General features: G+C 47.2%; 1 protein-coding gene across 10 annotated transcripts in view; it reads right to left on the bottom strand.

The window, feature by feature from the left end:
• Positions 1-27,239, bottom strand: part of ANKS1A (ankyrin repeat and sterile alpha motif domain containing 1A) — an 85,926-nt gene that overhangs the window by 53,203 nt on the left and 5,484 nt on the right. For 6 of the 10 annotated variants that reach the window (XM_031605740.2, XM_090124549.1, XM_031605741.2 and 3 more), the window contains exons 2-9: positions 12,752-12,832; positions 11,868-12,024; positions 10,066-10,128; positions 4,400-4,696; positions 3,759-3,834; positions 3,362-3,463; positions 1,977-2,072; positions 1,670-1,866 (exon numbers count right to left, since the gene is read on the bottom strand). In XM_031605740.2, coding sequence (XP_031461600.2) covers positions 1,670-1,866; positions 1,977-2,072; positions 3,362-3,463; positions 3,759-3,834; positions 4,400-4,696; positions 10,066-10,128; positions 11,868-12,024; positions 12,752-12,832 — 1,069 coding nt within the window. Of the gene's footprint in view, positions 1-1,669; positions 1,867-1,976; positions 2,073-3,361; positions 3,464-3,758; positions 3,835-4,399; positions 4,697-9,775; positions 9,887-10,065; positions 10,129-11,867; positions 12,025-12,751; positions 12,833-27,239 lie in introns of those variants that run through there. The other 4 variants (XM_031605746.2, XM_031605747.2, XM_090124550.1 and 1 more) reach the window with 3 other exon arrangements.

The following is a 27,239-nucleotide window of genomic DNA, read 5'->3' as shown; positions in this document are numbered from 1 at the left end:
GTGCTGCCTTTCCTCCCCCCTCCAGCAGGACACCAGTTTGGGCAGAGCCCTTTCTGTAGATGGACCAACTGCAGCACACTGGAGGGGCCACCACTGATCATGCACACCTCTCATTTCTCTTCCAGAGCAGTAACTGCACAACAGCTCAGACCCACAGGAGCATCAACCATGCTGAGGCGGGAGGTGGTGTTGACACAGGTTTGTTTCATTAATTAAGCCAGTTCATTCAGATCCAGTCTGGCATCTCTACAGCAAAGCACCGCACAGATAAGATCAATAATGAACTCATTATGATGTATAGAAAGGGACTACTCATTGTGCTGCTACTCACTTGTGTCTTAATGAAACGGTAACAGGAGTAAGTGATTCCAGAAGCATCTCTTTTAATGAAAAACTCTGGAGATCAAGGAGACAGCGCTGCACTGCATTCCTCAAATATCCCAAGATTGCCTGCAGGCAGTTAGAGCTGCACTGTCTTGTCTCGACGCAGAGCTCAAGACGTCTCTAGGTGAGCTCCTGCCCTGCAACAGCTCCATCTAATGGCTAATTGAAATAGAGCAGAGAAAGTGCTCATTGCAAAAGGCTCGAGCAAGTATTGGGACAAACTCCAGAAAGCTCCTAAAGCAACTCCCTCCTTCTTCTCCCTTCTCACTGCAGTTCAGCCTCTCATCCTGTCTGATAAAACTGAGCTTACTTCACATCAGCCACTATCAACACAGGACAGTACACAGATGGAAAAAAACCACTAAGATCTAGTTTAATAACCAGCACACTGCATCTTGTACTGCATTCACTAAACAAGATATCTGGACAAAACGTCCATCTTCTGAAGGTTTTGTTTCATTTCTACTACATTTGCAAATAGTGCAGGGAAAGGGATGCATCTCTTCACAGAGGGAGAGGAAGCATGGGTACAGTACCACCCACAGTTCAATTGGCCATTGCTGCTTTGCTCTTTGTCCAAAAATTCAGGTTGTTTTTGCAAAGCCTTTTCTATAGAAACAAAGCCTGAAGCTGACACAGCACGCTGCAAGGCCAGCTTCCCATCTGCCCCAGAGCAGTGTCACTATGATTGCTAAGGAGGCAGCAGATGCAACTAACAGAAGGTGAGGAAGACTTCTCTGGAGATAGTTCCAGGAGCTTTGTGTTGCCTTGTAAAGCCTTGAGTACCCTCTACAGATCTCTGCAAGTAATACACAGAACACATTTCTGCTGCTAATTAGTTTACTTGAGAACCTTCTCTTGGGCAAAGCAAAAGGGAAATGCTACACAGAAGTTTCCAAAGCTTTTTCTAGGCAGTAAGGTTGCCCTTCAGGTAAGGGTAATATTCTGACAAACCAAAACTCACTGCCAGAAAACATACAGGTGCAATGCTGGGTAAAACCAGGCACACCAAAATGACCGCATGCCATGCAGGAATGGAGATGTAGGTAACAGTGGGCTATTTGTGTTGCCCTGTGTTGAAAGTGGCTGATGAGAAGAAATAAACTCAGTTCTAACACAGATGGGTGGGTAACGTGAACAGGCACAGAAAGCAGAGGTACCTTCCTGTTCTGAGCTTTCAGGGATAGCTTTCAAGATTTCTTCAAGCTGAGGAATCGGCACAGCCTGCTGCACAATCATGGCAACAGAGAGGTTATCTTTCTAAGGCAAGCACACAGTTACATACAGGCCTGACTCCTGCTGCTTTAAGGCCAGCTGCTTCCACTTCCTTATTCACAGACTCTCTGTCTGAAGACCTCCCACTGGCAAGGCTGTCCAGGGAATGACACGACGTTGCATTGTACAAAGCTTCATACGGGCTCTCCTCTTCTGGGTTCACATCAAAGTCTATGATCAGCTCTGTCACTGCTTTCTCCACATCACCTGTGAGAGGAAGAGAGGAAAGAAGGGCATCATTACTGTTCTCCATCCTCTGAAGGTCAGTGTTGGCAGGAAGAGGAGTGGCAGTGGCCCCTGGGGTGTGTGGAACCTACCCTGAGGGATCCAGCACGCAGGGTCGGTGCTTGGAGCAAGCGGTGCTTGTGCTGTCTTCTCTGCAGCTTTGGCACTTTTCTTCCCAGTCGTGTAATCTGCAACGAGGTGGGGCAACAACAGGGATCAGTTTATGGTCATCTAGCTTTATCTTCACTTCAGCAGATGGGATTTTCTCCCTTGCGGATGGGAGACCAACTGTCAGCACTAAGTCTCCAAAAAAAATAACCCAAGGACATTACTGATACTTGCAGCTCAGATCCTGAAATAAAACCAGTCGACCTCTTTAATCACACGCAGAAGGTTAAGAAGGATCCTTTGAACTTTTACAGACGCTTTAATCAGAAAGCTGCAAAGCTCCTGGAGCGACATAACTCGAAGGAGCAGATGACTTGGTGCTCCACACACAGGCTGCAGCACTAAGCAGATGCAGTCTGGTCTTCTGGGGACATAAAGCAGCAGAGAAGCTAGTTCTAGCTGAGGTCCCCAAACCACAGACCAAGTCAGAAATATTAAAGCTTACATGAATGAAATCAGACAGCGCCACTCACACAGCTCACTTACAGGAGCAAACTATCAGCATTTACCTGCAAGAGCTTCAGTTTTAAAGCCCATCTATGTCTTCAGGTTCAGTACAGAGATGATACCAACCCTCCTCACAGACAAAGCTTAATTAAAAGTCTACAAAGAGCTTTGAACCTGTAGAGCTCTCAAATGCTGAGCAGGAATAATACACATCAGTTGCATGCACTTCTGATCTTTTCCCCCACAGCCGACAGGAAATTGAGATAATGTAATTACAAGGTAGGAGTTGAGCTAAGATGCCACACTCCATTCCCTAATGTGGGCAGATACAAAAGGCCAAGATTCTTCCTAAACCACAAGTAATCAAGGTTCTTTTCTGGAAATCTCATCTGCAGAAATCCATGCCCAAGCTTCACAACGAAGCGAGGAGTAGGAGTGGGATCAGTGGGTGACTATTTGCCTACAGACACATAAAGCAGTCCTAATCCAAAACCATATCTAAAGCTATTACTTTGCATTCTGCAAGCAGATTTAGACTACTCTTAATTTTAATTTACTTATAAAGCGAGTTAAACAAAGCTCAATTAAGCCCATTTAAATTGTAAAAGTGATGCCTCGCTCTTCCAGCAAAGAAGTTAATCCCCCTTAAATCCACTTCTGCAAGTCCTCCTGCCAACCCCTGCTCCACAGACCATCCACCTGAGCAGTGCAGCATCATTTCTTCCCACACCCTGAAGATTCTCACTGACTTGCAGCTCCTATGCTTTCAAGACTTTCCAGCACACGAGACCCTCACCTTGTACTTGCACAGGCACAATTTGCACTCTAAACTCTTCCCTCCTGCCCCCCACACGCTGCTTACCTTCAATGAGAGCTGCTATGTGTTGACTTTTCTGAGAAGGAAGCTCCCTCACAATATCCAGAGCTGTCAGGCCTCTGTTATCCTTTATGTTCACATCAATACCTATAACAGTAGGTGTAGAGAAGGCAAAAGCAAGAACATTTTCAAACAAGCACAGATGTACATCTTTAATCAAGTCACAGCTTGCACATGTTCATCACTGGGTGGAGCTAAAAAATGCTCTGTAGAAGCAAACCTAAAGCCAAATGCCACAGGATAACCTCTCCTGTAACTCCCCCTGAGGAACAGCACTTTGGTAACTGATTGGAGAAAAAAGCTGTCACTAAAGAGGGGTTTCCTCAGGTTGTGGGTGAAGGGCTCACCACGTTATGGTTTCAGAATGGGATCATTCTCTCACCTGCAGCCAGCAATATTTGTACCACATCTGTCTTGCCAAACAAAGCAGCTTCGTGCAAAGCACTGCCTTTTTCAGTCTGCAAATTAAATGAAAAATAGCATGAAGCTAGATGAGGGGAGTGCTGATGGAGGAACTTTCAGAAGGTTACAGAAGCAATAAATACACTGCATCGTATACAAAGAGGACAAAGTATTAACATTATTACAACGCTGAGAATTCGGAGCGGAAAATGGAGACTGCCTCTTTGCAAAGAGATGCAGGCTCAGAGTTAGCGACCAAGAGAAGGCTTTCTAAAGCTTAGGAGAAGGTCACGTGCTGAAAAGGAAATGGTTTGCTTCCATTCTACTGAGAGCTCACGGTTTTGCAGTGCAGAACAGTGTAGGCAGAGGAGCTTTTTTCCTCCCTCACTATGCATCTGTGGCTCTTTACCCAACTAAAGAGCAAGCACTAAGCATGCACTGCACCAGGATTCCTCTGAGCAGCCTCCCAGAGGAACAAGCTGAACAAGCAGCCTAGAGGAACCCAAAGCCAACACTCATCTCCCATACAGCTTCCCTATGGAGGAGGAGGAGCCCTCCTCACCACAACCACAAGGCTCCCAGCAGCCAGAGCAGCCCCTCACACACCCCCACCCCAGATACCTGATAGTTGCTATCCATGCCAGCATCCAGCAGGACGTGGACTACAGTTTTGTGACCGTTCCTCGCCGCCAAGTGCAGGGGAGTGTGTTTCTTTGTGTTGCAGCTTAAAAGATTGGGGTGAGCGTTCAGCAGCATCTTCACAACCTCCAGCCTCCCATAGAGAGCAGCCAGGTCCAGGGGGGTCTCAAACTTGTTGTTACGCATGGTGGGGTCGGTGAGCTCCTCCAGGAGGACCTTCACCACCTCGGTGTGGCCGTACTGTGCGGCGCAGTGCAATGCTGTCTCGTTGTCATTGTTCTGGGGGGGGTCAGAAAGGCCAACATGTCAGAATGGGGAACGCAGAGCTGCGCCGTGCCTCGCTCAAACCATTGAAGTTTAAATGCAAAAACAAGACAAAAAGCAGTCAGGAAGCAAAGAGCCCGGTTTAACTGGAGCCTGGAGCAGTGCTTTCACCATGCCAGTACCAGGCACAGACATCCCCTGAGGAGCTCACCCAGTGACCCACCCAGCAAAGCTTCAAAACCATTCAGAACAACCGAGCTTTGCTCAGATGTGAGGAATCTGCTCTGTGGGAATTGGTGCTCTAGATGGAGTAGCCTGTTTTCAGAGCATGGAAACCCAAAGGAAGAGCCCACACTGAAGCTTAAGGGATTGTCATGCTGTATCTGTTTGGCCATTAATTCCTCTGGCCCTTGGGAAAGCAGTCAGTTATTAGCTGGCAGCATCCCTGACTTTGGGATTTTACCAAAATAAAAGACTGCAATACATGCCACACCAACTGTACCATGAACTCTATCTGCTGTCACTTGTCATCATTTCAGATTTAAACTTCAATTGTTTCAATCCTACTTATCCTAACAGCCTCTGCAGTTCTGAAGCTTGCAAGCTGGCTGTTTTAGAGAAAGAGTGCATGCAGCTGCGTGCAGTTTGCAAATTAGGAGTTTAGCAAACAGTGCCACTGGGTTGTTCCACTAACAAGCCCTCATCATCAAGGTCTCAGGTCAACTGGAGGGAAGAAACATTGGAGCAGCACGTGAAAGCCAGTCCCAACTAAAGCATGCAGTGTTGGGCAGGTTACAGTCAGCAAAGTGCTGAGATGAGCAACCCCACGTTTCATTTCCAGGTGCAAAATAGGAACGTTGCCAGATTTAAGGGTCTTTTTTTTTTTTTTTTTCCTCTTTCAAATTAAGTTCATCTCAAGCTTCTAGTTTCATTCCTGTGTAATTATACACAGAGAAGTTTCAGTTCAGGGACTAAAGGACTAAGTTAAGGGTGTAAACACTTATGCAATTATTTGACCCCAAATAACTTCAGCACAAATGTACATTTAACCCTCAGCTGAGAGAACTCTGTCACTTTAAGAACAGTTCCCAACAGAACAAATTAATAACACAGTGTCTTAGCTGGAAAGTCTACTTTAGAAAATGAATTTGACCAGAACCTCCATTGATGCTTTGAGAGCAAAACCACCCTTTTTGTGGCTTTTTTTTTTTTTTAATACTACCCTGTAGGAGCAGTCAGTATTTTGCACCATTTCACAAGCATGCTGCAGAGCTTGCTTTGCTGCACTTTAATCCTACGGATGCGTTACGTCGTTCCAGGGATTACAGGAGTCACAGCATGCAAATTCCCACTCCGTTTTATTCTGCTTTGCATCATTTGACAGCCATGGGTAGGCAGAAGGGAAGCGAGACGTGGAGAGGCTGCGACCAGCATCAAAGCACAAAGCAAGGAGGCAGGACACAGCCACATGCAGAGAGAGAGATTTTGGAAGGTAAGCAAAGCAGGGCAGCACTGTTAGCACAGGAGGTCACAAAGAACAGGCTCGATACTTGGAGAGGCAGAGGCAGCCATGGTGAAGGAACGCACATACATGTGGACAGAAGTTACTGGAGAATAAAGAAGTCTGCACATAAAATACACATACAGAGTGAGAAGGGGAGAGAATAGAGAGCTACAGAGATCACATCTAACACTCCTACAGTGCTGGTCTCGAGTTCATTCAAAAAGATGGTGGGCAGGGAAGGGAACCTGGATGTTGTGAGCCCATGGCCCAACCAGACTGAGGCCACCAGCATGCCCCAGAGCTGAAGGAAACAGGAGATAGCCCCAGCCCTCCTGGAGCTGCAGCTGTGTGCCTACAGAGCCGAATGGGGGTGCACAGCTCTGCTTGTTCCACCACCAGCACTGCTCATCCTCCCCTGCCACCCAGACCATATCTGCCAAGAGTGCTTTAAAGCATGCTGCAACCCTGAACATCTGCTTGGCAGCTCCAAAACGGGCATACAACTTCCTCTGATATACAGTTGTTGAAGTCTGCTGCAATTGAGTTTTATTTTCAAACAACTGAGGGCACTGGTGCTCTGGACAAAATCCCACCCATAAGACCTGGATGAAATCCCCAGCCCGTCCTCCTGTTGCACATCCACCAGGTGCTAAGATGCTTTGCACCATTACAGCAAGTCCTTATCCATCACAGGAACTCCTGCTATTGCATGAGTCTGCACTGCTCCCATTTTGGGTGAGCTTTGAGGAGCCCAAAATACCTGAACTGCACCAGACAAAGGAGTGTGTGCTCATTGTTAGGTTCCGCTTGGGGTTGGGGCACAAGTGCTCAGATGTATGTATTTATCTGAGATGAAAAAAGAAAATTCCTTCCCAGCAGCCAGAAGGCAGGTGGATTCAAATTTCAAAACTTCTGAGGAAAAAAACAGAGGGCTCAATAGGACCCAGGGGCAGCACTCCAGCAGGAATCCAAGCACCCCCCTTAATTGCAGCCAGCAGTGGGAAGCTGGGTCTTGGCTGATGCCTGCCTACAGACAACAAAATGGAACAGGAGCAGGAATGCCTCCACTTTCATATGGGTTCCATCACATTTCTCAAGCCCTGGTAATTAGGTATCACATACCATTGCCCTTACGTTCCTCATCACACGTTGTTGCAGAGCACCTCCATCTCAGTCAGGGGCATCTGCACTCTTGTTCCTAACACACTGTAGGAGGGCTTCAATCTAAATCACATCTTTCTTTCTTAAAATAAGTGGAATTTTTTTTTTAATCTTTCTAACTTGCAAAGGTTTGAATGCTTGCATCAAGGCCAACCATGGCATTGCTGCTCTGAGGTTTTGGAGGAGCTGCTGATGAATGCCAGGCAAAAATGGTTTAGTAGACACAACTCTGCCTTGGGGTGGGGAAAAGAATCACAGAATGGCTTGGGTTGGAAGGGACCTCAAGAACCACCAGGTTCCATTCCCCTGCCACAGGCAGGGCTGCCAGCTGCTAGATCCAGAACTAGATCAGATTGCAAGACCTCCACTCATCCCTCACGGCTCTGCCCTCAGCAGAGCAGGGATGAACAGGCTCCTTTGCTCCTACAGGTGCCCGCCAAAATGCCAAAACCATTTCAGAAGAAATGATCCCCATCTGTCCAACAAGCTCTCAGCAGCTCTGCAGGTGGCTGTGCTGCCTGGTTTCATTTGCAGGCTCCAGATGGTAGGCTTCCACTTCTCTCAGCACACCATTTAGATTTATAGCACTTTAAACCCAATCTGCATGAATCATTTGCTGCCAATTAAGAAAGACAAAGGTTGTGCAGTTTATTCCTCCTTGGGCTATGTGACAGCTTTTTCTACTCGGGCTTTGCTCAACTGGATGGTTCCTTCATCCCAATTAGAGAGCCCAATTCAAGGAGGCAGGAGTCACAGGAACTAAACTGCAGCTCCATCTCTTCACTTGGCTTCCATCATTTGTGTTTCAGAAGTCTCTGTGGCCCATACAGGTGCACTGGAAGGGCTATTTATTTAAAAGATATTGAAAAGGAAGAGACACAAAAAGAAGCTTTTGGGAAAACAAGAAGCTTCTGGCTCTCTTACCTCTTCCTGATCAGGGTAACAATTTAATCTGTAATCCAACCTTATAGAAACACTTTTCCCCTCTTCAAAAAATCCCAAATGTTTGGAAAAAGGAGACATCTTGCTTTGACTGCTTCTATATCAAATCCCATCCTGCTTGGGAGCTGAGAAGCTGAAAGCACCAGCCAAGCAAGAACTCCTTACTTTGCACTTGGACTTTCTTTGGCTCTCCCACCTGCAGCCAAGCTACTGAAAAAACATAAGATGAGCATGTTAGGTATAGCTCTGCTTGGTCCTCATCAGATTTGGTCAGGAACCAGTGGTAAGCTGGCCACAACTTTGGATGGACCTTACGTGTTGTGTATGAGTCATTTCTCTCTCTCTCCTTAAAACCAAAGCAAAAATTTCAAAACCTCAGCCTTGCTTGCAAGAGTGCTACAGCCACCCTGAGCACAGCCAAAAGAAAATTAATTTAGGACAGAATACTTAATAAACATTTCACAAGAAAGCTCGCCCAATTTGAGCTTTATATTCCTTCCTCACTCAAAAATTTAATGCTAGCATATAAGGTTTCACTATATTACTGACAGTAATTTGGAGAGCTACCCTTCAGCCAGCTGAACTCAACTGGGATTTCCACCAAAGATATTTATTGCTGTAAAATTCCCAGCTGGATTTTTGTCCAAATCATAGATAAGAACAAGTTTCACGTAAGTATATTTTTGCTCCAAGAAGTACGTGCTAGAGTATCTCCTGAAATAGAAGCTACAAAAACAAACATCATTCCCAGTGGTCAGCAAGCTCAGGAATTTTGGATGTGTTTTTAAAGGTACTGTGGATCAAGCAGAATGAAAGTCCCAACTGAACTTTGAGAGAGAGATCTGCCATGGATGGCTGAGTCCCAGATAGTTGGCTGGAAGCAAGTGTGGCGCGGAGGCTGACAGCAGAAGCATCCTGTGATAAAGCAGCAGCTATTATGCCATCACTGGTGTCTGCTGCTTCATTATAAATAGAAATGTGAAATGGTGGAGTGCCTGAGAAAACACCACCATCTGACAGACAGAACAAGTGACCCCAGGGACTTTCTGATCTGCTTCCTCGATTGCTCAGCTTCAGTGCATCGTAAGTGCTGACGTCGTGCCTCTTTGTAGTTCAAGAGCTAAAAGCAAAAGAGGAGCAAAACAGGCAGGAGAACAGGAACAGAAGACCAGGGCTGAAGGGTCAGACAACACAGACTTAACACCAAAAAAGAGACTGAAGCAATAAGCAGGACATGGAGGGCTCAGGAAGGGAGGTATCAACGTTACTACCTTCCCTTCTCCCCACCACCACTGAAAGAATTAACCATCCATTCAAACATACACAGCATTATGCGTTTTGTAGGAGAAAAGGCATGAAATTCACTCCAAACAGCCCACAGAAAATGCATCCATGTTTAAGCAGGAAAAAAAAAATCCTCTTTGCATTTATCAGCAACATTAGCATGTGAAACAATACCTAAAGCATTTGAGTTGAAATTACTTTACCTTTTGGAAGTCATCCAGCCAAATCAAGCAAACTGACCATCACCGTGAGTCCTACAAGGCTAAGCAATGAAGGAGCCCCCAGGAAAGTAAGGAAAAGCTTCCCTTAAATTATGTTTCTATAACTGCTTTGAAGAAAGAAACCCAGAGTAAATAAATGGTTGCATTTTACTTTTCCCCAAGCAGCTGCAAACTGAACAGGTATTATTGCAACTGGATGACATTGCACCTGGAAGCACGCGAGTGCAGCTTGGAGTAATGATGCAGTGAAATGCTGACAGCAAAGTACACACCTTGGCATTGATATATGGGTCAAAAGGGCCGTACTTTTTGAGTTCTTTGATCTCAAGAGCATTCTACAAAAAGGAAGAGGAAAAAGAACAAAAATGTGATAATGAAATGGGTGAGATTGAGCAACAAAGCAATGGGTGACTCCCAAGGGGTGGAAATGACAGAACACAGCATCTTGTTCCAGTCAGAGCTATTAACAGCAGAAGCCATTCCAGCAGCTGATTCCTGTAACCTGAACCACTGTTTCTTTACAAGGCTCCAGACTCAGGCAGCACAGGTTATTCGACTGATTTCCATTGTTTAAAAGGATTCCTACTAAACAAACATTAATGAAACATTACCTGGAAGGATGACACTGGGCTTTTGCAAAAGTTTCCCTTACACCTGTCCTACCGTGCTCCCACTCAGGGCCCTCAGTCAGTTTTTATCAGATTGATTGTGAACAGTTTACTGCACTTCTCACTATTTCAAAAGACTGAACACCTGCAGCTGTGCCCAAAGGCATTACTGTGCACAGTCCCAAGCTAGAAAACTGTCCAAGACAGTAAAACACAGTTATTCCTGCTCAGTTGAGGAGTAGTGGTGATTAGCATTAGCACTGTGTTTTTTGTTTCATGATGCTTTAGAAGCAACCATTTAGCCTTGCAACAGCTGGTGCATCACATTAACTGCTTTATATTGAGGAACTGAATGCTCAGGCAGGAGAACTTTGTCCCCACAAAGCGTGGCTGGAAGCAGGACTGGGGCTTCTGACCCCAACCCTGTGAAGAGAATTCTGTTCCTCAGCTTCTGAAAAAGTACAGAGAGCAGATAAAAATTAAACAGCAGAAATTCACAGCTCTCAGACGGTGATTTCAGCTCACACAGATTCTGCTAAACCTGAGCTGGGAGTGTATGACCTCATTATGAATTCACTTCACTTACGAATGTGTGTTTAACCTTATGGCAGACAACCTTGTTTGGGTTCACTTGCCTCCAGCTGGATGAAAATCCCAGCAGGAAGAAGTTGGTTCACAAGGACAGTGGGCATCCCTGCTCAGGGAGGGGACAACCAAAAGCCACTGCAGCTTTAAGCATCTCATGGGAATGTGTTACTGCACATCTGTCCAAGGTATGGTGCAGAACCACAGATGGGTCAGTGTCAATGCCCAGCCAGCATCACTCAGTGAACCAGCTCCCTTATCCAAAGTCTAAAGCAAAAGAAATAGGTGGGACTTCCCACAATCCATATTTATTTTGTTTTTCCCTTTTCTGGTTGAGAAAAAAATAAAGATTAAGCAAAGGATTTATCTGGGGTCACCATAGACTGAAATTATCTCACCACTTACAAATTAGTTAACTGGAGCAAGTGCTAGAGACAAGCCAGGAGAGTAGCTAAGACAGCATGGCCAAACGAAGACTAAAAGCTGCTTTGATTAGTTCCCAAAAGAAGGGAGCCAACGTATCCTTGGACAGAACTAGAAAACTTCTCAGTTATCCAGCAACTGAAAGGAAAACCTGTGTTAGTTTCAGAAGCTCAGTATGAAAGCAGGAGACTATTTCTATTTCCTAGGTGTGGAGGGGTTCTGGAGTTCTCAGTATACATTTATATCTCTCTCTATAGGTTAATGTATATACACCTCATTCAATCAATACTGCTAGCTCAGAACAGGAGGAATTGCTTTAGGCATTGCCCTCCCCACCCCACTAGCAATTAACTCTGCAACAACTGCTGCCAGCTGGGGAGGGCCAGGAGTCAGCTCAAGGGCTCTTTCTCCATCCAAGAAAGTCACTTCAAAGGAATATTAGAGAAAAATAGGCAGACCTGCTCATTCACTTTAGTATGCGAAGGTCCCTGGTGGATGAGGAGCTTCACTATGTCTGCATCTCCTTTCCAAGCTGCCAGGTGAAGGGGGTAGCAGCCCTTACAGTCTGCCACGTTGGTGAGCGCGTCGTTCCTCAAGAGGACTTCAACCACATCCCTGCAAGAGAAGGAGATTTGGGTCTGTGAGGCATTCAGTCTCTGTCTCACATTCTGCACTGTTTTACAAAAAAAAAAAAAAAATCATCTGAAAAAAGTATTTCAGAGATCCTCTTGGAATGTGATTTTATAACATTTCTACTAAATGATGCGCAAAGAAAGAAATAAAAGAATGCTGAGATAAGTTCAGGGAAGATCTGTGTTATCTTCATTCTAACAGAGCTGAATAGGGACCGAAGTCACTGCACCAGCACAAGGAAGATGAATAAGGACTTCTATTCAATTTCTCAGCATCTGAAGAAGCAGTGAACAATACAGGATCTACCACAATGAAGACCAGAGTTATTTAAAAATGTAATAACACACAAAAGCAAATTTCAGGTGGTGCAGGCACAGCAACACACAGACAGACTGCAGAGGACTGTTACTGGAAAAGCCATCTTTAATGTCTTGTTATATCTTAACCAAATTGCTTGTAAATAAAAGGGTGGTTGAAAACTTCCATGTTCTGCCAAATTGTTGAAAAGATAAGAGAGACACAATGCAGCACAGAATACCTCTAAGCTTTGCTGCACTGATGTTCTTTGCTTGTCCTGAAGATGGTGTAGTGTTGCACCATCGCCACATTTTGAGAGGCAACAGCATCAGAGTGGTGAATGCATGAACAAACTGCAGCTTGTAAAGCACATAGCACCCCTTACGATCAAAGGCAGTATAAGATGACTCACTTATGACCATTCAAAGCAGCATGGTGCAGTGGAGTGTATCCAGTACTGTCAACGCAGTTCACATTTGGCCCTCTCCAGATGCTGCAAGACAGAAAACGTACAGGGAACACTTAGGCATACAGCAAACGGACAGACAGACTGCAAGAAAAGGCATCAGCAGAGCTCTCACACTGAGATGGTTATGGGGCAGCTGTGGTTAGGGGCAGCAACACAGAGAACAGACAGCACAGTGTGGGTGAGTGTCACAGAGCACACAGGTGCTCGATCAGACATCCTGGGCTCTGAATCAGAGCTCCCATGTTCTCCAAGCAGATGCCTTGTAGCCAGACGTGCTCACTAAAAACCATCTTCAATGGAACACTCAAGTTAACCAGTAGGCACAGTAAGCCATCAGACATCACTAACTCTGAAGGAATGTGGGGTTAGGGAAGCCTTCCCCCCCATACCAAGAGCTACCAGGATGCAAGTCTGCACTGGTCAGATGCACCAGCACACACCCACACCAACTTCCCACTGCCCCAAAATCACTGCCAAAAGTCCCTATGGGAAGCCAAGCACTTCCCTCCCTTTTCAGAAGTCAAACTCAAGGACTGAAGTATTAATCTCCTCTCCAACCCCTCCAAGGTGTCTCCATTTAGAACACTGGAGCAACACACACAAGATGCCAGTGCTGCTCTTGGTTGAACTCTCTGCATCAGTGCTGCCCCAAGGAAGGGCACAGGAACCCAAAGCAACAATCTCCAATGAAAACAAACCTCTCACCTTCCCCAGACACACTTCACAACAACTCAACAGTCCATCTGTGTTGGACTGTTTTAAACTTTCTCTCTTCAAGACTTACATTTATAAACCTGGACAATCACACTTCTTCTAACTGAATACGTTTGACTTCTTCATTTTATTTTTTAACTGAAGATAGAAATTAACAGCACCCACTAACCCCTGGTGTAGTTGCTTTTAAATAAAGTCACCCATTGCTTTTTATAAAGTAGGTTTTGCTGATCATTTCATTTCCCCCCCAGCACATAATCACCACAACTCATTGTTTGGGACGGGGCAGCCTGAGCAGTCACTGGGTTTTCTGCAATAACAGCCATTACTACAGGGCTCCCAGCCAGAAAAACTCTACACTGCAGTCTATAAAAGCAGCAGGAAAGGCACCAAACCAACAGGGATGCTGTACAGACCAGGTGGAAACACAGAAGTCACGCAGCAGGCTTGCACTCCAGCACATTTCAGGTGGGATTTGGGAAGCCTCTCCCAGCTGTGATGCCTGACCCAGCAACCCTACTGAAAGGCTCTGGAGTTCTGAGATGGCCACAGGCCATCCTGGGAGGAGAAACAGCCCTGAGGGAAGCTTTATCTAAGAGGACAGGGAAGTAAGCCACAGAATTCAGTATGCCAAGGAGCCAGAGGCATCCCTGTGCCCCACTCCCCATTCTGCACTTCAGAAGCAAACAGCAAATCTCCGTACAAATGCAATGCATCACTTGAAGGGTGATGGATCACATTATAGCCTGAAGATATGAGACCCCAAAACCCAAAGGATGGAGTTCAAAAAGGCTTGTGCCCCATCCAGCTGTGGCAGTCCTGAGGTACGCAGGGACATGAGCCATTTTCAGACCCTGGTTTATTTTTGGCAGTGGGCTCATGAAGTCTAGTTGCCCAAGCAATTTACTGCTGGATTTAAAGCAGAAATTAATGGTTAAGACCAGTGTCAGAAGGTTTGGGTATAGTCAGGAGCAGGAACGGCCACCAAGGGCTCCAGTCCAAACTCCCAGCACAGCACAGCCTGCCTGCAAGAAAAAGCACTCCCAGAAAACCTCCTTAGACATGGTCTGGTTCATGTCTTAGAGTGAAACATAGAACTCAAATAACTGGGAGAGAGAAGCTGGAGCCCAAGCTGGAGCTGGCTCAGCAGCAAGGTCTGGGTACTGCAGGGATGCATCTGCTGGGATCCCATGTGCCCTTCCCCTCCCACCTCACCCCCTGCCCTTTCATTCTCACTAATACAGAAAGCTTTCATCAAAGAAAGGTCAAATCAGGAAGTTCAGATGGAAAGGATTTAAGAAGAGAACTATTTATACTTCAATGTCAGGTCTACAGTAGAAGCCACCAAGTTCACAGAATCCTTAGAGCTGGAAGGGACCTTGAGGACCATCTAGTCCAAATCCCCTGCAATCAAAATCCTCCTGCCTGCACACCCACAACCTTCCAACCCACTGCTATGGGTGCGATGCACAGCCTAAAATGAGATCCTGAGCCTCTCATTTTAGAATTCAACACACAGAAAAATAACTCCTACTACAGTGCAGAAAGCGAGTTAGAGGGCATTAGAATGGGAACTTGACTTCTGGAAGACACCACAGTTCCTGCAGAGCACGAAAACAGCCTGAGCTCAATGGAGAAAACATTTTGAGAACATATAGAGAGAAAACCTCCAACTAGAAGCAGTGTACAAACAACTCTTGTGGCATCCCTGCCTGAAGCAGAACAGATCTGCACTCCTTGCAGCCAAGCTGCCCTCAGGCTTGTTGGAAATGACATCACTCCTGTAGGCATCTCAGAGCTTTTGATACAGGGATGAGAGCACCAAAGGACACTGCTCAGCCAGCCCCAGCTGGGGGCCTCTTCCTGGAGCAACACAGAAAGAGCAGCATCCAACTCACAGAATGACTGAATCGTTTGAGTTGGAAGGGATCCTGAAAGGTCATCTCCCCTCCGAGTCACTGAGCTGAGCCCAGGGCCAGCATCCCCACCTACAGCGTGCTCCCTCCAATGGCTGCACATGAGAAATGAAGAAAAACAGGTAAGTGTTGGCACACGGTGCTGAGATCCGTGCTGCACCAAAAGCCTGAATTATTTCACCTGAACACAGCCACCTCCAGACCTGCTGCCCTGATTTTACGAGTCATTCAAAACTGAGCAAGGTAAATGTTGCCTTCAGCAAAAACAGATGAGAAGGAACAAAACAGAGGAGATCCGAACACCAAAACCACTGCAATGCTCCTCGAGTGCTGCAGGGGATGACTTGGAGAGCCACGAGGGTTTTGTTCCTGCTGTGTCACACTGCCTTGGGACAGGCTCTGCCTCCAGACCTTCGTTTTCTCATCTATCAAATGCAAACACAGCAGTGAGAGAAGCAGAGTATGAAATCCAAGCACTACGTACAGTGGGACAGGCAATTAAGACTGAACATGAAGGATATAAGAGGAGCACTGAAAACTGCAAAATCTGTTCTGTTGGAGCTAACTCCTGCACTCCGTTTCTCTTGCTCCATGATTCAGCAAATGCTGTAGCTTCTTAAAGAAAACTTCCTGTTTGCCAAAACTGCTGAATGAAGCACATCCCTTCAGGTCACATTATATAAAGAGTTCTTCTGAACAAGAGGATATTTGTCCTCTTGCTTATTTTCCGTTTATTCCTTCCTGTAACTTTACTCACAAAGCTGCATGGGGCAGCAAGCTGCTGCAAAGCCCAACTTAAAGAACAACTCCACTTTTTCAAGTGCAGCGATGAGTCCTCAGGAGCAGGTCTGCAGCCTCTGATCCATGCTGCAGAGCACCTGGGAGGTGTATGCAAACAGACAGAAGGCCACTGCCACCCCAATGCCTTTACAAGCTTAGCACTTAGTACAAGACATGAGAACTGAGCCTGGAGATGTGGTTCAATGGCCCAGAGATGAATGGTGACCAGGGCAGTGAGGCTGGAGGTTGTGACTCCTCGTGCACGGCCTGCAGGACATCACCCACACACACAGTTCTGTTCTTAATATCCACAGGGCCGCTAAATTCTCGCAACCCTCTGCTGGTATTTCCTGCTCATAGACTGATGATACAAACAACTCAAATGCTTTGTGCAAGAATTCGAGTTGAGGGAGCGGATGAAAGAAGCTGCTGATGCAGGCTGGAGGAGATTAAAGCAGCTTGGACCAGGGCAAATGTGACTGGAGCCTAGGCAATACTCCTCAGCCCCTCTTGGCAGGGTTAGCAGAGTCCCCAGCGAGCAGCAAAGTTAGAGGACAGCATAGTTAGAGCACAGCAAGCAGAGCCCAAGTGGGGACCTTGAGCTTAAGGAGGTCATTGCACTTCATGATGATTTTTCTTTGCTGTGGAGAGCAGAGCTGGGATGACACCCTGGCTGCCCTCCTGTGCTCTACGTGCCCTGCACACCTTCTGCATTCCCTTCTTTCTGTTCTGCAGATTCTTTCCCAGCTCAACTCTCCAGGCACACCAGCACCAATGTGACTGCACTCAGCCCTGCTGCCAGGGGCCCATCATCCAGTACCCACCAAAACCACACTTCGTGCAGCAGAGTTCACACTGAAAGCACGGCGGTTGAGAGCTTGGTGTTACCATTTTACAGCTGCGGTATCACCTACACAAATAAATCAGACACATTACAAGAGATGCGGGTGGCCATTCGCAGAGAATAATTACATCAAGCTTGCAGAGCATCCCAGCATTTTAAACTCATTCAGAGGCCTCACTCCACATTCCAGCCCTGCCCAGGAAGCCTTTGCTATATGCAAAATCCTCCCACTAACACCACTGCCTTCTTGGCTAAAATACAATTTCATATGCTTAAATGCAAGGGAGGAAGCTGACCCCACGTGCTTCTCAGGACCCAGGAAACCTCAAGGAACTGTTGGGGGGAAGGCAATGCATAGAGCAGGCTGCACAGCCCTGGGAGAGCCAAAGGCCACCAGCTTTCACATGCAAAGCAACAGGGGAGTCAGAGCAGAGCACTGCCAAAAGCGCTGAGAAAAGCACGGAGAAATCCCCCACGCTGAGAGCAGAAAGTTGCATTGAAAAAAAAAAAAATCACAATGGAGAGATGAATGGGGAAAAGATTGCAGAGCTCAAATAACGATGGGTAGATTAATTGTGGGCAGGTCAAAGAGCAGGTCGGGATTCACAGGGCTGGTGGGCCACAAATCTCCAGTTCTGGGCAGCAGGGGAGCACTGGCCCCACTCATGGGAATGAACTGGAGAGAACAGGGCTGCACGGTGTCAGCCTGCTGTCTTAATGCTTCCTCGAGGATATAAGTAAACCCCACCAAAACACAGTTCTGCAAAGCAGGAATCTGCTCACCAATTAACACACAGGAGTAGGAGAGCAATACCTGTAAAGAGAGAACACTGGGCTGTAAGCATCCCATTTTGAGATGCGAGAAGAAGGAAAGCACCAGAGCGGACGCACGGATCCTGCTGGGATGGGAGCACCGTGCCATGGAGACATGGAGCAGAAGTTAAAGCTGCAGCTGAGACACGTGCATGGAATGCACAGCCACGGCCAAGCTCAGCCCTGCACCAACCCTGTGAGCTCCTTCCAACAGGGAAACGATGCCAACACCTCCGCAGCAGAGGCTGTTAAGGTGGGGATGACTCACTTCTCGCCATCAGCAAAGCCTTGATGGAGCAGCTCTGGGATTCATGTTGTGTCAGCAGTGCAAAGTGGGGCTGTGCTGCATGGCAGAGGTAACACAGCTGCATGGCCATTCCCACAGCAGCGATCCACACCTCACGGCGTGTTTCTGTGCTCTGCACAGCAGCGTGGGCTTACAGCAGGCAATCTATCAGGGAACAACAACTGTGTTTCCAATTAGAGCAAGCAGGTGAGGGCACGCAGAGCGCACAGCTCGCTGCTGCTGGAGGTGCTTCCCCTGCACTAATTGCAGGCGGCTGCTTCCAGAAAATTCCTTCCTGCTGTACAAAAAGGAGTACAGTTTCCCAGTGCAGGCATTTCCTTGCACATAAAACAAATCTCGAGCACTGAACTCAGTGGGAGCCTGCCAAGAGCTTTACCTTGCAGCACAAAAGGTAACGGCCCCACCTAAGAGCAGTTCCCTGATTTATGGATGTATTTCTGGTCAGGATTTATTTTGCAGCTGCATTTGGGTTGTTAGCAGACCTGGCAGAAGCTACGGAGCTCTTCCAACAGCTGCATCCACAAATTTGAAGGAGGAACACTTGAATGAAAGCATGAGATGAACGTTTCCATCACATCAAACAGGAAAACTCATGGATATTTAAATAAATCAATGACAGAGGCAGAGCAAGTCTCCCATCTCAACCAGTGCTCAGGTAGCAAAGAGCAGCTGAAAGGAGACAGCAGAGCCCTGTAACGTTATCACAGCAAAGAAAAACAGGGGGTTGGTTTTTAATGAGAGTGACTTTTTGATCCCCAACAAGCATCTGGAACTCTTCCCTTCCAAAATGTTGGCCCAAAGCAGGTTTGGCACGTGAGAAAAACAACTTCCTTTGCAGCAAAGTTGTCACAGCGCCCGGTTTCCAACATGGGATGTAAAGTTGAAGTTTCCCCAAGAGATGAGAATCTGTGCATTGGGTGGGGGTGGGAATGAATCCCACACCTCACATAAGGCTCACGTTCATCCCTTGCCTTTTCCTTCAGCAAAGTATTTTGAACACTACTAAGAGCACTAAACTGATACCAAACAGAAAGCTTAATCCTATTGCACTAAATGAGATAGGCAGGGAAGGATGTGTTAATACCTGCAAGCAAGGCAGCTGGCTGTAAGAAACAATACACGATGCCATGCACAGGTGGAGCCATGGGACATCACCTCTGTCCTCCTCCAGCACCACCACAAACAGCTTCCAGTCCTTCTGTATTCTCTGAAAGCATCAGGGCTTGCTCCTTAGCATCTGTCTGTTATTTGGCAATGGCAGCACTGCATGAGTGCAGCAAAGCAGCTAAAATGCTAAACATTAAGCGTTCAAAACCCAGTGCATTCCTCACATCCCACCGGATCCGTTGGAGCCAACAAAGTTTAACAAGGTACCCTTTATTCAAGTCAGCTGACCACAAACTCCACTATGTAATGACAGTGGACAGGGAAAAGCAGAGACCTCAGGAATGACAGAAGGGCAGGAGAGCTGTCAGGGACTATGAGGACACAGCCACACGATATCACTGCTCTGCTCCACAGCTCTGGGCTCTGCCAGAGCACACATGCTCTCACTGTGCCTAGCAATGAAGGCAGAGCTGCTGATGAGGGATCTGAGAGCACAAGCTCTCAGAGTAATAGCAGCCATGCAATGGATCAGCTGGAAGGGGCATCAGGAGGTTGTTCTGGGCTGCAAGACTTGGCCCAATGGTGCAAGAACAGTCACAGCCACCACTAACCTCTGCGACTGCAGGTCCTGCTGTGGTGACGCAGGGGAGGGTCGGCATTGCTATAGAAAGCAGTCACCCAAGCTGAAAGTCCCCGCTAGGAGGAGGGCAGCCCTACCCTTACAGATGGCTGCTGGCAGTGGAAATGCATCTCTTTAAGCTTGGTGTATGGGGGTGGTGGTGGGCTCGGTCACCCCCCGCATTATGCAGCAGCAGACACACAGGATGGGTCACTCGTGCATGCTGCCCTCATCAAAGAATCCCTGGGAGCAGGAGGCAAAACAAATAGCTGCAGGGGAGGAAAAGCCAGGTCTGCTTGGAGTGCATGTGCTGCCCTTTATTCTTAAAGCCATTACAGACACTCGCCCTGCAAGCTGCTCCCATTACCGAGCGTTTCCAGCTGATTACATGCAACCAAGCAGAGCTCACGCACAACGGGGCTCTGCATGCTAGCATTGATGGTGGGGGATTGGAGAGCCAGACCTCAGCAAAGCTATTCTGAAACATCATTAAAAAAAAAAAAGTATTAACCATCAAGACAAGGGAAGCCAAGCAGTCAGCACCTGCAGGGATGAGTGTCCAAGGCATGCAGCATGGGGAGCATCCCCCTGTACACACAGTGCATGGGCAGCACTCTGCTGGGGAGACACAAAGCACAAAGGGAAGGTAACAGCAAAACCACAGGTTCCTGCAGCCTTCACCTTTGAGGCTGACCCATATAACGCCTCCTGAGACAACAACACCCAGAAAAGATGAAGGGATTCCAGAAGAAAAGAGGAAATGCTCACTTAAAGCCATTAAAAAAGGGAAGAGTTTGCACCTAGTATCCAATGCACACAGATGAATTTGAGATGCAGTCTTCACTATTACCTTAATTGCATTTTCCAACCGGAACGCCTAAATTTGTCAGGAAGCAAACATTGCCTACCCAGTGCTCTGATGTAGGATTTTACCTGAAGCACTGGCTTCAAAAGCTGCTTTTCTTTTCCTAAGGGGAGAAACTGACCTCTAAGGACAGCCAACATTTTGCAAAGTGCTCACAACTGTTTTAATGAGATTTACTAAATACTGATTTTTACAATGAATCCTCTTTTGCACCCGATTAGATTGTTTTCAAGGAAAATGAACGAAAGAAAGCAAAACACTCCTGCGCAAATTCAATAAACTGAGCAGCATTACGGATGTACAAAACAGCCTGGAGCTGCCAATATCTCAGAACTGCAGCTGGAACCAGCAGCACTGTGAAGGTAAGCACTCCTTGCTCTTCATTTGAAGCTGAGCTTTACATTTGCTGCAGAGAAGATGCAACTAAAGGGAGGAAAAGACAGTATTCAACTGTCCAGGGGCAGAAGATGGAGCTCTGAGCACCTGATGGAGCTGTAGGTGTCCCTGTGCAGGGAGTGGGACCAGATGGCTCTTAGAGGTCCCTTCCAACTCAAATGGTTCTGTGATTCTAACATGAGCAGAATACATCCAGAAGGTGCAGGCTCCCAGGCTCTGCTGACAATTTCTCACTAAGTGCCACACATTCCCTCCATCCAGCACTTCCATAGCACCAAAGCAAGCTGCCTGGGCAGCCACAAATCCCTGATCAAAAGCACTGAGCAGCTCAGGCTGCAGTGCTGGGCTGCAGCTGGCAAACTCACACTGCGTTCCCCCCCCTTTCCCTTCCGTGAGAGCTACAGAACCCCACAAGACATGACAGTCAACCAACAGAAATAGAGCAGCACGTCTCGAACTGTACACATCCACCTGCTCTGCCAACTTCTGACACAGACTCACAAAGGCTCTGAACGTACAGCAGAAAACATCGCCAAAAGGAACTCAAGCAAGAAAAGCAGAGTGCATTTCATTCCCACCGCCTGTCACTGCCCTCATGCAGGGGAACTGATGCACCAATTAAGTGCTTTGGGTTGGCAGGACACATCACCCTCCGCTGTCTGCTCTGTGGAGCTGCTAGATGCTCGTTGTCAGATGAAATCAAAGGGATTAGATCCAGCCAAAGTGACTGTTTATTTTTTTCCTCAGCACCCACAGTGATCTCATCCCATACACAGCTCAGTGTGAATTGGGATTTCTAGCAGGGAAGCTTGCATCTAGGAGGAAGGGTGATGTGCTGCGTGCTATCCTTCCATGCACAGACTCTTCCATCTGTAGAGGGACTCAGGTGGTCCCTGTGGCCACGGTGCCCTCCAGGCCACGCACAGCCACCTCTGTGTCACCTGTCAGCCTGCTCCTGCTGCCACAGCATGGGGAATTCCCTCTCAGACCACTGCTAATGCCTGACCTGGAGCAGATGAGAAACAGGTAATTAGGCCAAGTAAAGCAGAGAGACAGGATGAATTACCCCTGCCCTACATCAATTATAAAGCAAATGCAATTGGTTTGTACCAATAACTACATCCAGAGTGCACTTCTGCCTTAGGGAGACTAAAAAAAAAAATTAGATGGGGGCTCATATACCATCCATCAGCCTGGTAACACTGCTGAGATCAGTGATGTGGGGGTTCTGAATCCAGGCTGGCACTGTGTGCTGGGTTGTCTGGGCATGGAAGGAGGACAGACCTGCCTCAGGACAGACACACAGGGCGCCAATGTGAGCAGGGAGAAGCAGTAAGCCTCAGGGAAAAGCAAACTGTGCTCTGCTAGCAAAACCTGAACGCAGCAGGATGGGAGAATGAGGCCCCCAAGGAAGGGAACACAGGTCCAGGAGAGGACTGTCTGCAATGCTGGCACAGATGAGGCAGCTCCACACGGCTGCACTGACTGCAGATGAAATTCCTTCTCGATGAGCTTGTTAGCTGGTTAGGGAAATGACAGAACAAGAGAGAGCAATGGCAGAAAGGCAAACAGAAAAGTGACCTACAGCAGCTTCCAGGGAAAAATTGAGGACACAACAGACTGGGTCATGGTCACAGCATTGAGATAAGCTCCTGCTCAGTCCTGGCTTGCATCAAGCAAAGACAGAGAGCATCAGCTTAAGACTCACAGCACAGCAGTTCCTAAGAAAGCTTACGGAAACTGGGATGGCTGCTAAAGGGAACAGTTGTGCACTCGAGAAGCAGTTTCTTTTCTTTGTTAAATACAGTTCCCTCAGCCAGAAGCTGCATTTAGCAGCAGAGCCCTTCCCAGTTGCACATTCTTAGTACACAGTACAGATGTACATGCAAGTTGGACTATTAAACTGTAAACTGATGCACGGGCATTGCCTCTAACAAGTTCAGGGACACTGCAACTCAATCCCAGTGAATAACTGTATCTGAGCCATAGCAAAGCTCACCCATACAGCTCCAAGGGTTCCAGAGCACCTCACGTTGCTTCAGCATCTCCCCATCACCAACAGGGACTGCCTTTGGGGTGGGGAAGCACAGCCTCCTTTTTCTCCTGACCCTCTCATAGTAGCAGCAGTGCACACAGCCACCTTGGAGCAGCACTGCAGACCATTACAATGCGCCCCATGTTCCTGAGGAACTTAGAACAGAAAGCAAAAGCCAACCATGAATAAGCTGGGGAGAACACTGAGCTCGTAGCCACCTCACACTCAGATAACATCAGCGAGCAAAACCTCAAGTCTTGCAAAGCGGTTAAGGTCAATGAAGAAGGATAAACAGCTTACTGTGTATTTACGCACACACAACTTAAACACAACATTTAACACACCAATGTTTATTTTGAGATCCAAATTCCTCCTTTTCGCTAACCTGACCTCAAGAGCCAACACTCACCCTCCACCTGCATCTGAAAAACAGGCCCCAGATGACAGGAACAAGCTTGGGTTGAGAGCTGCACATTCACAACGATGAGGCTGTAGGCACAGTAAGTCAAAGCAGAGGCTAAGAACAGTGCCTTGCCTCTCCCACATCATTCCAGAACTGCATTTAATGATCTCTAGACTTGAATCTGCTACAGCAAACCCTCTGTGAAGGCAGCACAGGCTCTGAGGGACAGCAGGAGCAGGACTAACTGCCCCTCCAACTTGTTTCCAGCTTCAGAAGAAAGCAGGATGGGTTCCGTGCTGCAGCTCAGCCACTGCAGCCAGCTCTGGGCTCCCAATTAAAAAAGGGCAGGGATCTTCTGGAAGGAGCCCAGTGGAGGGCTACAAAGATGATGAAGGGCCTGGAGCATCTCCTGTATGAGGAAAGGCTGAGTCACCTGGGTCTGTTCAGCCTGGGGAAAAGAAGACTGAGAGAGGATCTGATAAATGTTTATATCTAAAGGGATATGGAAGGCAAATGGATGAGGCCAGGCTCTTCTCAGTGGTGTTTAGTGGTAAGACAAAGAATGATAGCCTAAAACTATAGGCGAATAACTTCTTTATGGTAAGGGTGATGGAGTGCTGGAATAGGCTGCCCAGGGATGCTGTGGGATCTCCTTCTATGGAGATATTCAAGACCCACCTGGATGCCTACCTGTGCAACCTGCTGTAGAGAACCTGCTTTAGCAAGGGAGTTGGACTCTATGATCTTGAGGTCCTCTCCAATCCCAGCACTTCTGTGATTCTGTGATTCCCAGCAGTGGTCTCAGCCCGGATGCTGGGTAGCACATTGAGATCACATCCTCCAAGTTCGGTATACTCAGCTCTCATCTTCTAAGTTTTTCTTGTTTCAACCTTTTTGTGAAATAATTGCTGTTGTTGTTAAAGGAAACATCCCCAAAACACTACATCAAGCACTAAGTACGCACACCTTCCAGATGCTGCAAGTTTTCAGCTGGTTTTAACTGAGTGGAGATGAGCCATAGGATTCAGACTCCAGCAGGCTGGGAGGACATGAGAGGAACGCAGTAATTTCACACTGCACAGAGGGAGTTACTAACAACACTCCAAGACAACCAGAAGTCACCCTTGGGGCATGGCAGGATAAATCAAGGCTGCTCAAATGTCTCTTATAGGACAGTCAACTTCTTCACATTTAACTGCAGCAAGAAGCCATGGCTTGAAAAGCTCACAGGGTACTGGCAGACCAAAACCCAAGTCCATGGCACCTGCACACCATATTTAAGTCATCTGATGGCCCTCATGATCCTTAAAGAGAACCAAGATTAGAACGCAAAGCTTTCAATCCTCCAGAGATCAAGGTTTTAATCAGAAACCTGTTGCTCCTTCCTAAAACAAAAGGCAAAAGGCTCTGGTTTCCAGCAGCAAGGAGAGGGCTGTGAGCCCATCTGTGCCGCAGCACTAGCCGCCTTTAATCGGATTACATTCTAAAACCAGGCAATTTACTTGGTGATGCCAAACTTGAAAGGATTGCTCATCGTGTCTTAATTAGGATGAGGCAAAAGTCATTTCACCTAATTTCCAGCCCACTTCAATATTAGATTTGAAGGCAACCTATGACATTTTCGGGCTTGTTTGGCGTAAGAGTCTGAAAACCAGCAGGCAATAGGATTAGATATAAATCTAATGAGATAATGTATTTACATATTATTTATGGCACTCACTTTCAGGCAGGGTTGTGTTCTTGCATCCCTAGTACACAGCACTGCAGATACTTCTTTTTAGCTGGAAAAAGCTTGAGGTCTATTCTTAAATTTAATTTCCCTTTAAAAGAAACCATGTGTTTAAATAACAAGGGGAGAGTGCTAATGTAATCTGGGTTTACCAAACCTAAACAACGTGAACTCAAACTCTCGCTTCCCTTAAGCAAAATAACTCAGGCTCTCAGAGGGCTTTGCATTAGCTCTCCTTGCACACTCCTGCTTTAAAAGCAACTTCTGTAGTTCCCTTTTTACATCCAGCTAGATTCAGATATATACATTGATTTTAATCTGAAACACTCAGCCACGCAAGGCGGGATGTATCAAGTCAGGAATGTGCATGCACACGTGGTCTCTGCACTTGGCATCTCACTTGGGGCTTCCCAAACTTCTCACATGTTCATCTTTACTAACCACTGGGGAAAAGAGCTGTGTGAATGGTGCTGTAATGAGCCACAGCCTGCTCAGATCCGGGCAAAAGTCAAGTCAAAATCCACCCAAATACACACACAGTACAGATGAAAAACAAGGCTTTACACTTGAGCACCTTAGCCAGCAGTGTGAGTGCTCCATGGGATCTTCTTCCAGGACAAACACCTACAGAGAACTCTGTCCTGGCATGGTGCATCCAGGTGAGTCCCACACTTGGTTTGAGTTAAAGGGTACTCAAGAAAATTTAGTTCCAAAATTCATCTGGGTTTTTCAAAGTCCATCATCTCCCAGCCTGTGCAGCAAAGGGGTGCCCTGACAAACCCTGATCATTAAAGCAAGCCACGGCGATTCACTGCAGGACAGAGACATGAAGAACATCCAGGGACTGCTCTGCATTGAGGCACTGCCTTACTTTGAGCAGGACACGTCCCCAGTGGGGTGGCAGCAAGCTGTCCTTTGGGACACAGCCCAGAGAGAAGCTCGCCTGCACACACCTAGGCACTGCTTTCTTCCTGAGCACAGTTCACACCTTTCTGCCCTCCCGGCCTTTAATTAAGCATTTTACTCCTCCATTGGACTATCGAAGATCTTTCTTTGAAATGTTAGTGCATCTGGGACTGGAGCTGTCAGCCAATTCCTGTTTTTCTCCTTTCTGCAGAGAGCAGCTGTATTAGCTTCTCCAGTCTGTTGCTATAGAAACAAATCAATCCTCAACAGTTTTATTTTTACCATTTTTCTGTGAAATAGGATTTCTCTCCTTTCCAAGCCTGAGCTGTACTCCAGAGCCAGCTCTTTGGGACGGGCACAGTGCCACCTCCACATCAGAAGAGCCTCACACCTGGGGGCAGTGCAAAGAGGAGACCACCCCCACCCCATCTAAAGGCACTTCCACGAGGATGCTTCACCTTGAGCTGATGGCTGCAGCGCTCCTGCAGTGCTGCTGTCTCCAGGTGGCACAGGAGGATGACAGCCATGCTGGGGACGCTCGCCCATTGCTGCAGCCAGGAACCACAGCACAGCTCACCCATCCTCACTGCAGAGCAGCCTCCAGGAGTTTGTCTCATCCTCATCCAAGTGTAGCTGCCAGGGAATTTTCCCTTTTGGTCTGGGATGAATGCAGGTGTAATCCGTTATCTACGACCTCTGTTCTGTGCCCCATCTTTCACTTCTGTCTTTCACAGCCTGCTTGCTTTTCTTTCAGTCACCCTAAAACAATGCACTACATTAAAAACCACCACTGGATGAGCACTGTTTCTTGGCTCAGTTGCTGCTCATATATCAAATGCTGTTTCATACATTCATACATTTATAAAGCTGAGCTCTATGCCAAGCAGCCTTGCTCCAGTGGCTCCACTCCCACAAACACACATTTGGGGATCACTTCACACAAAGCTGCTGTGGAACAACTGCTCTTGAAGCAGCAGAGGGCAAGGAGGGAGCCTGC

Source organism: Phasianus colchicus, chromosome 25, assembly GCF_987193195.1.
Source record: "Phasianus colchicus chromosome 25, bPhaCol1.hap1.1, whole genome shotgun sequence".
Classification (NCBI taxonomy): Eukaryota; Metazoa; Chordata; class Aves; order Galliformes; family Phasianidae; genus Phasianus; species Phasianus colchicus.
Note: the sequence above shows the minus strand (reverse complement) of the source record. Positions and strands in the feature narration are given on the sequence as shown.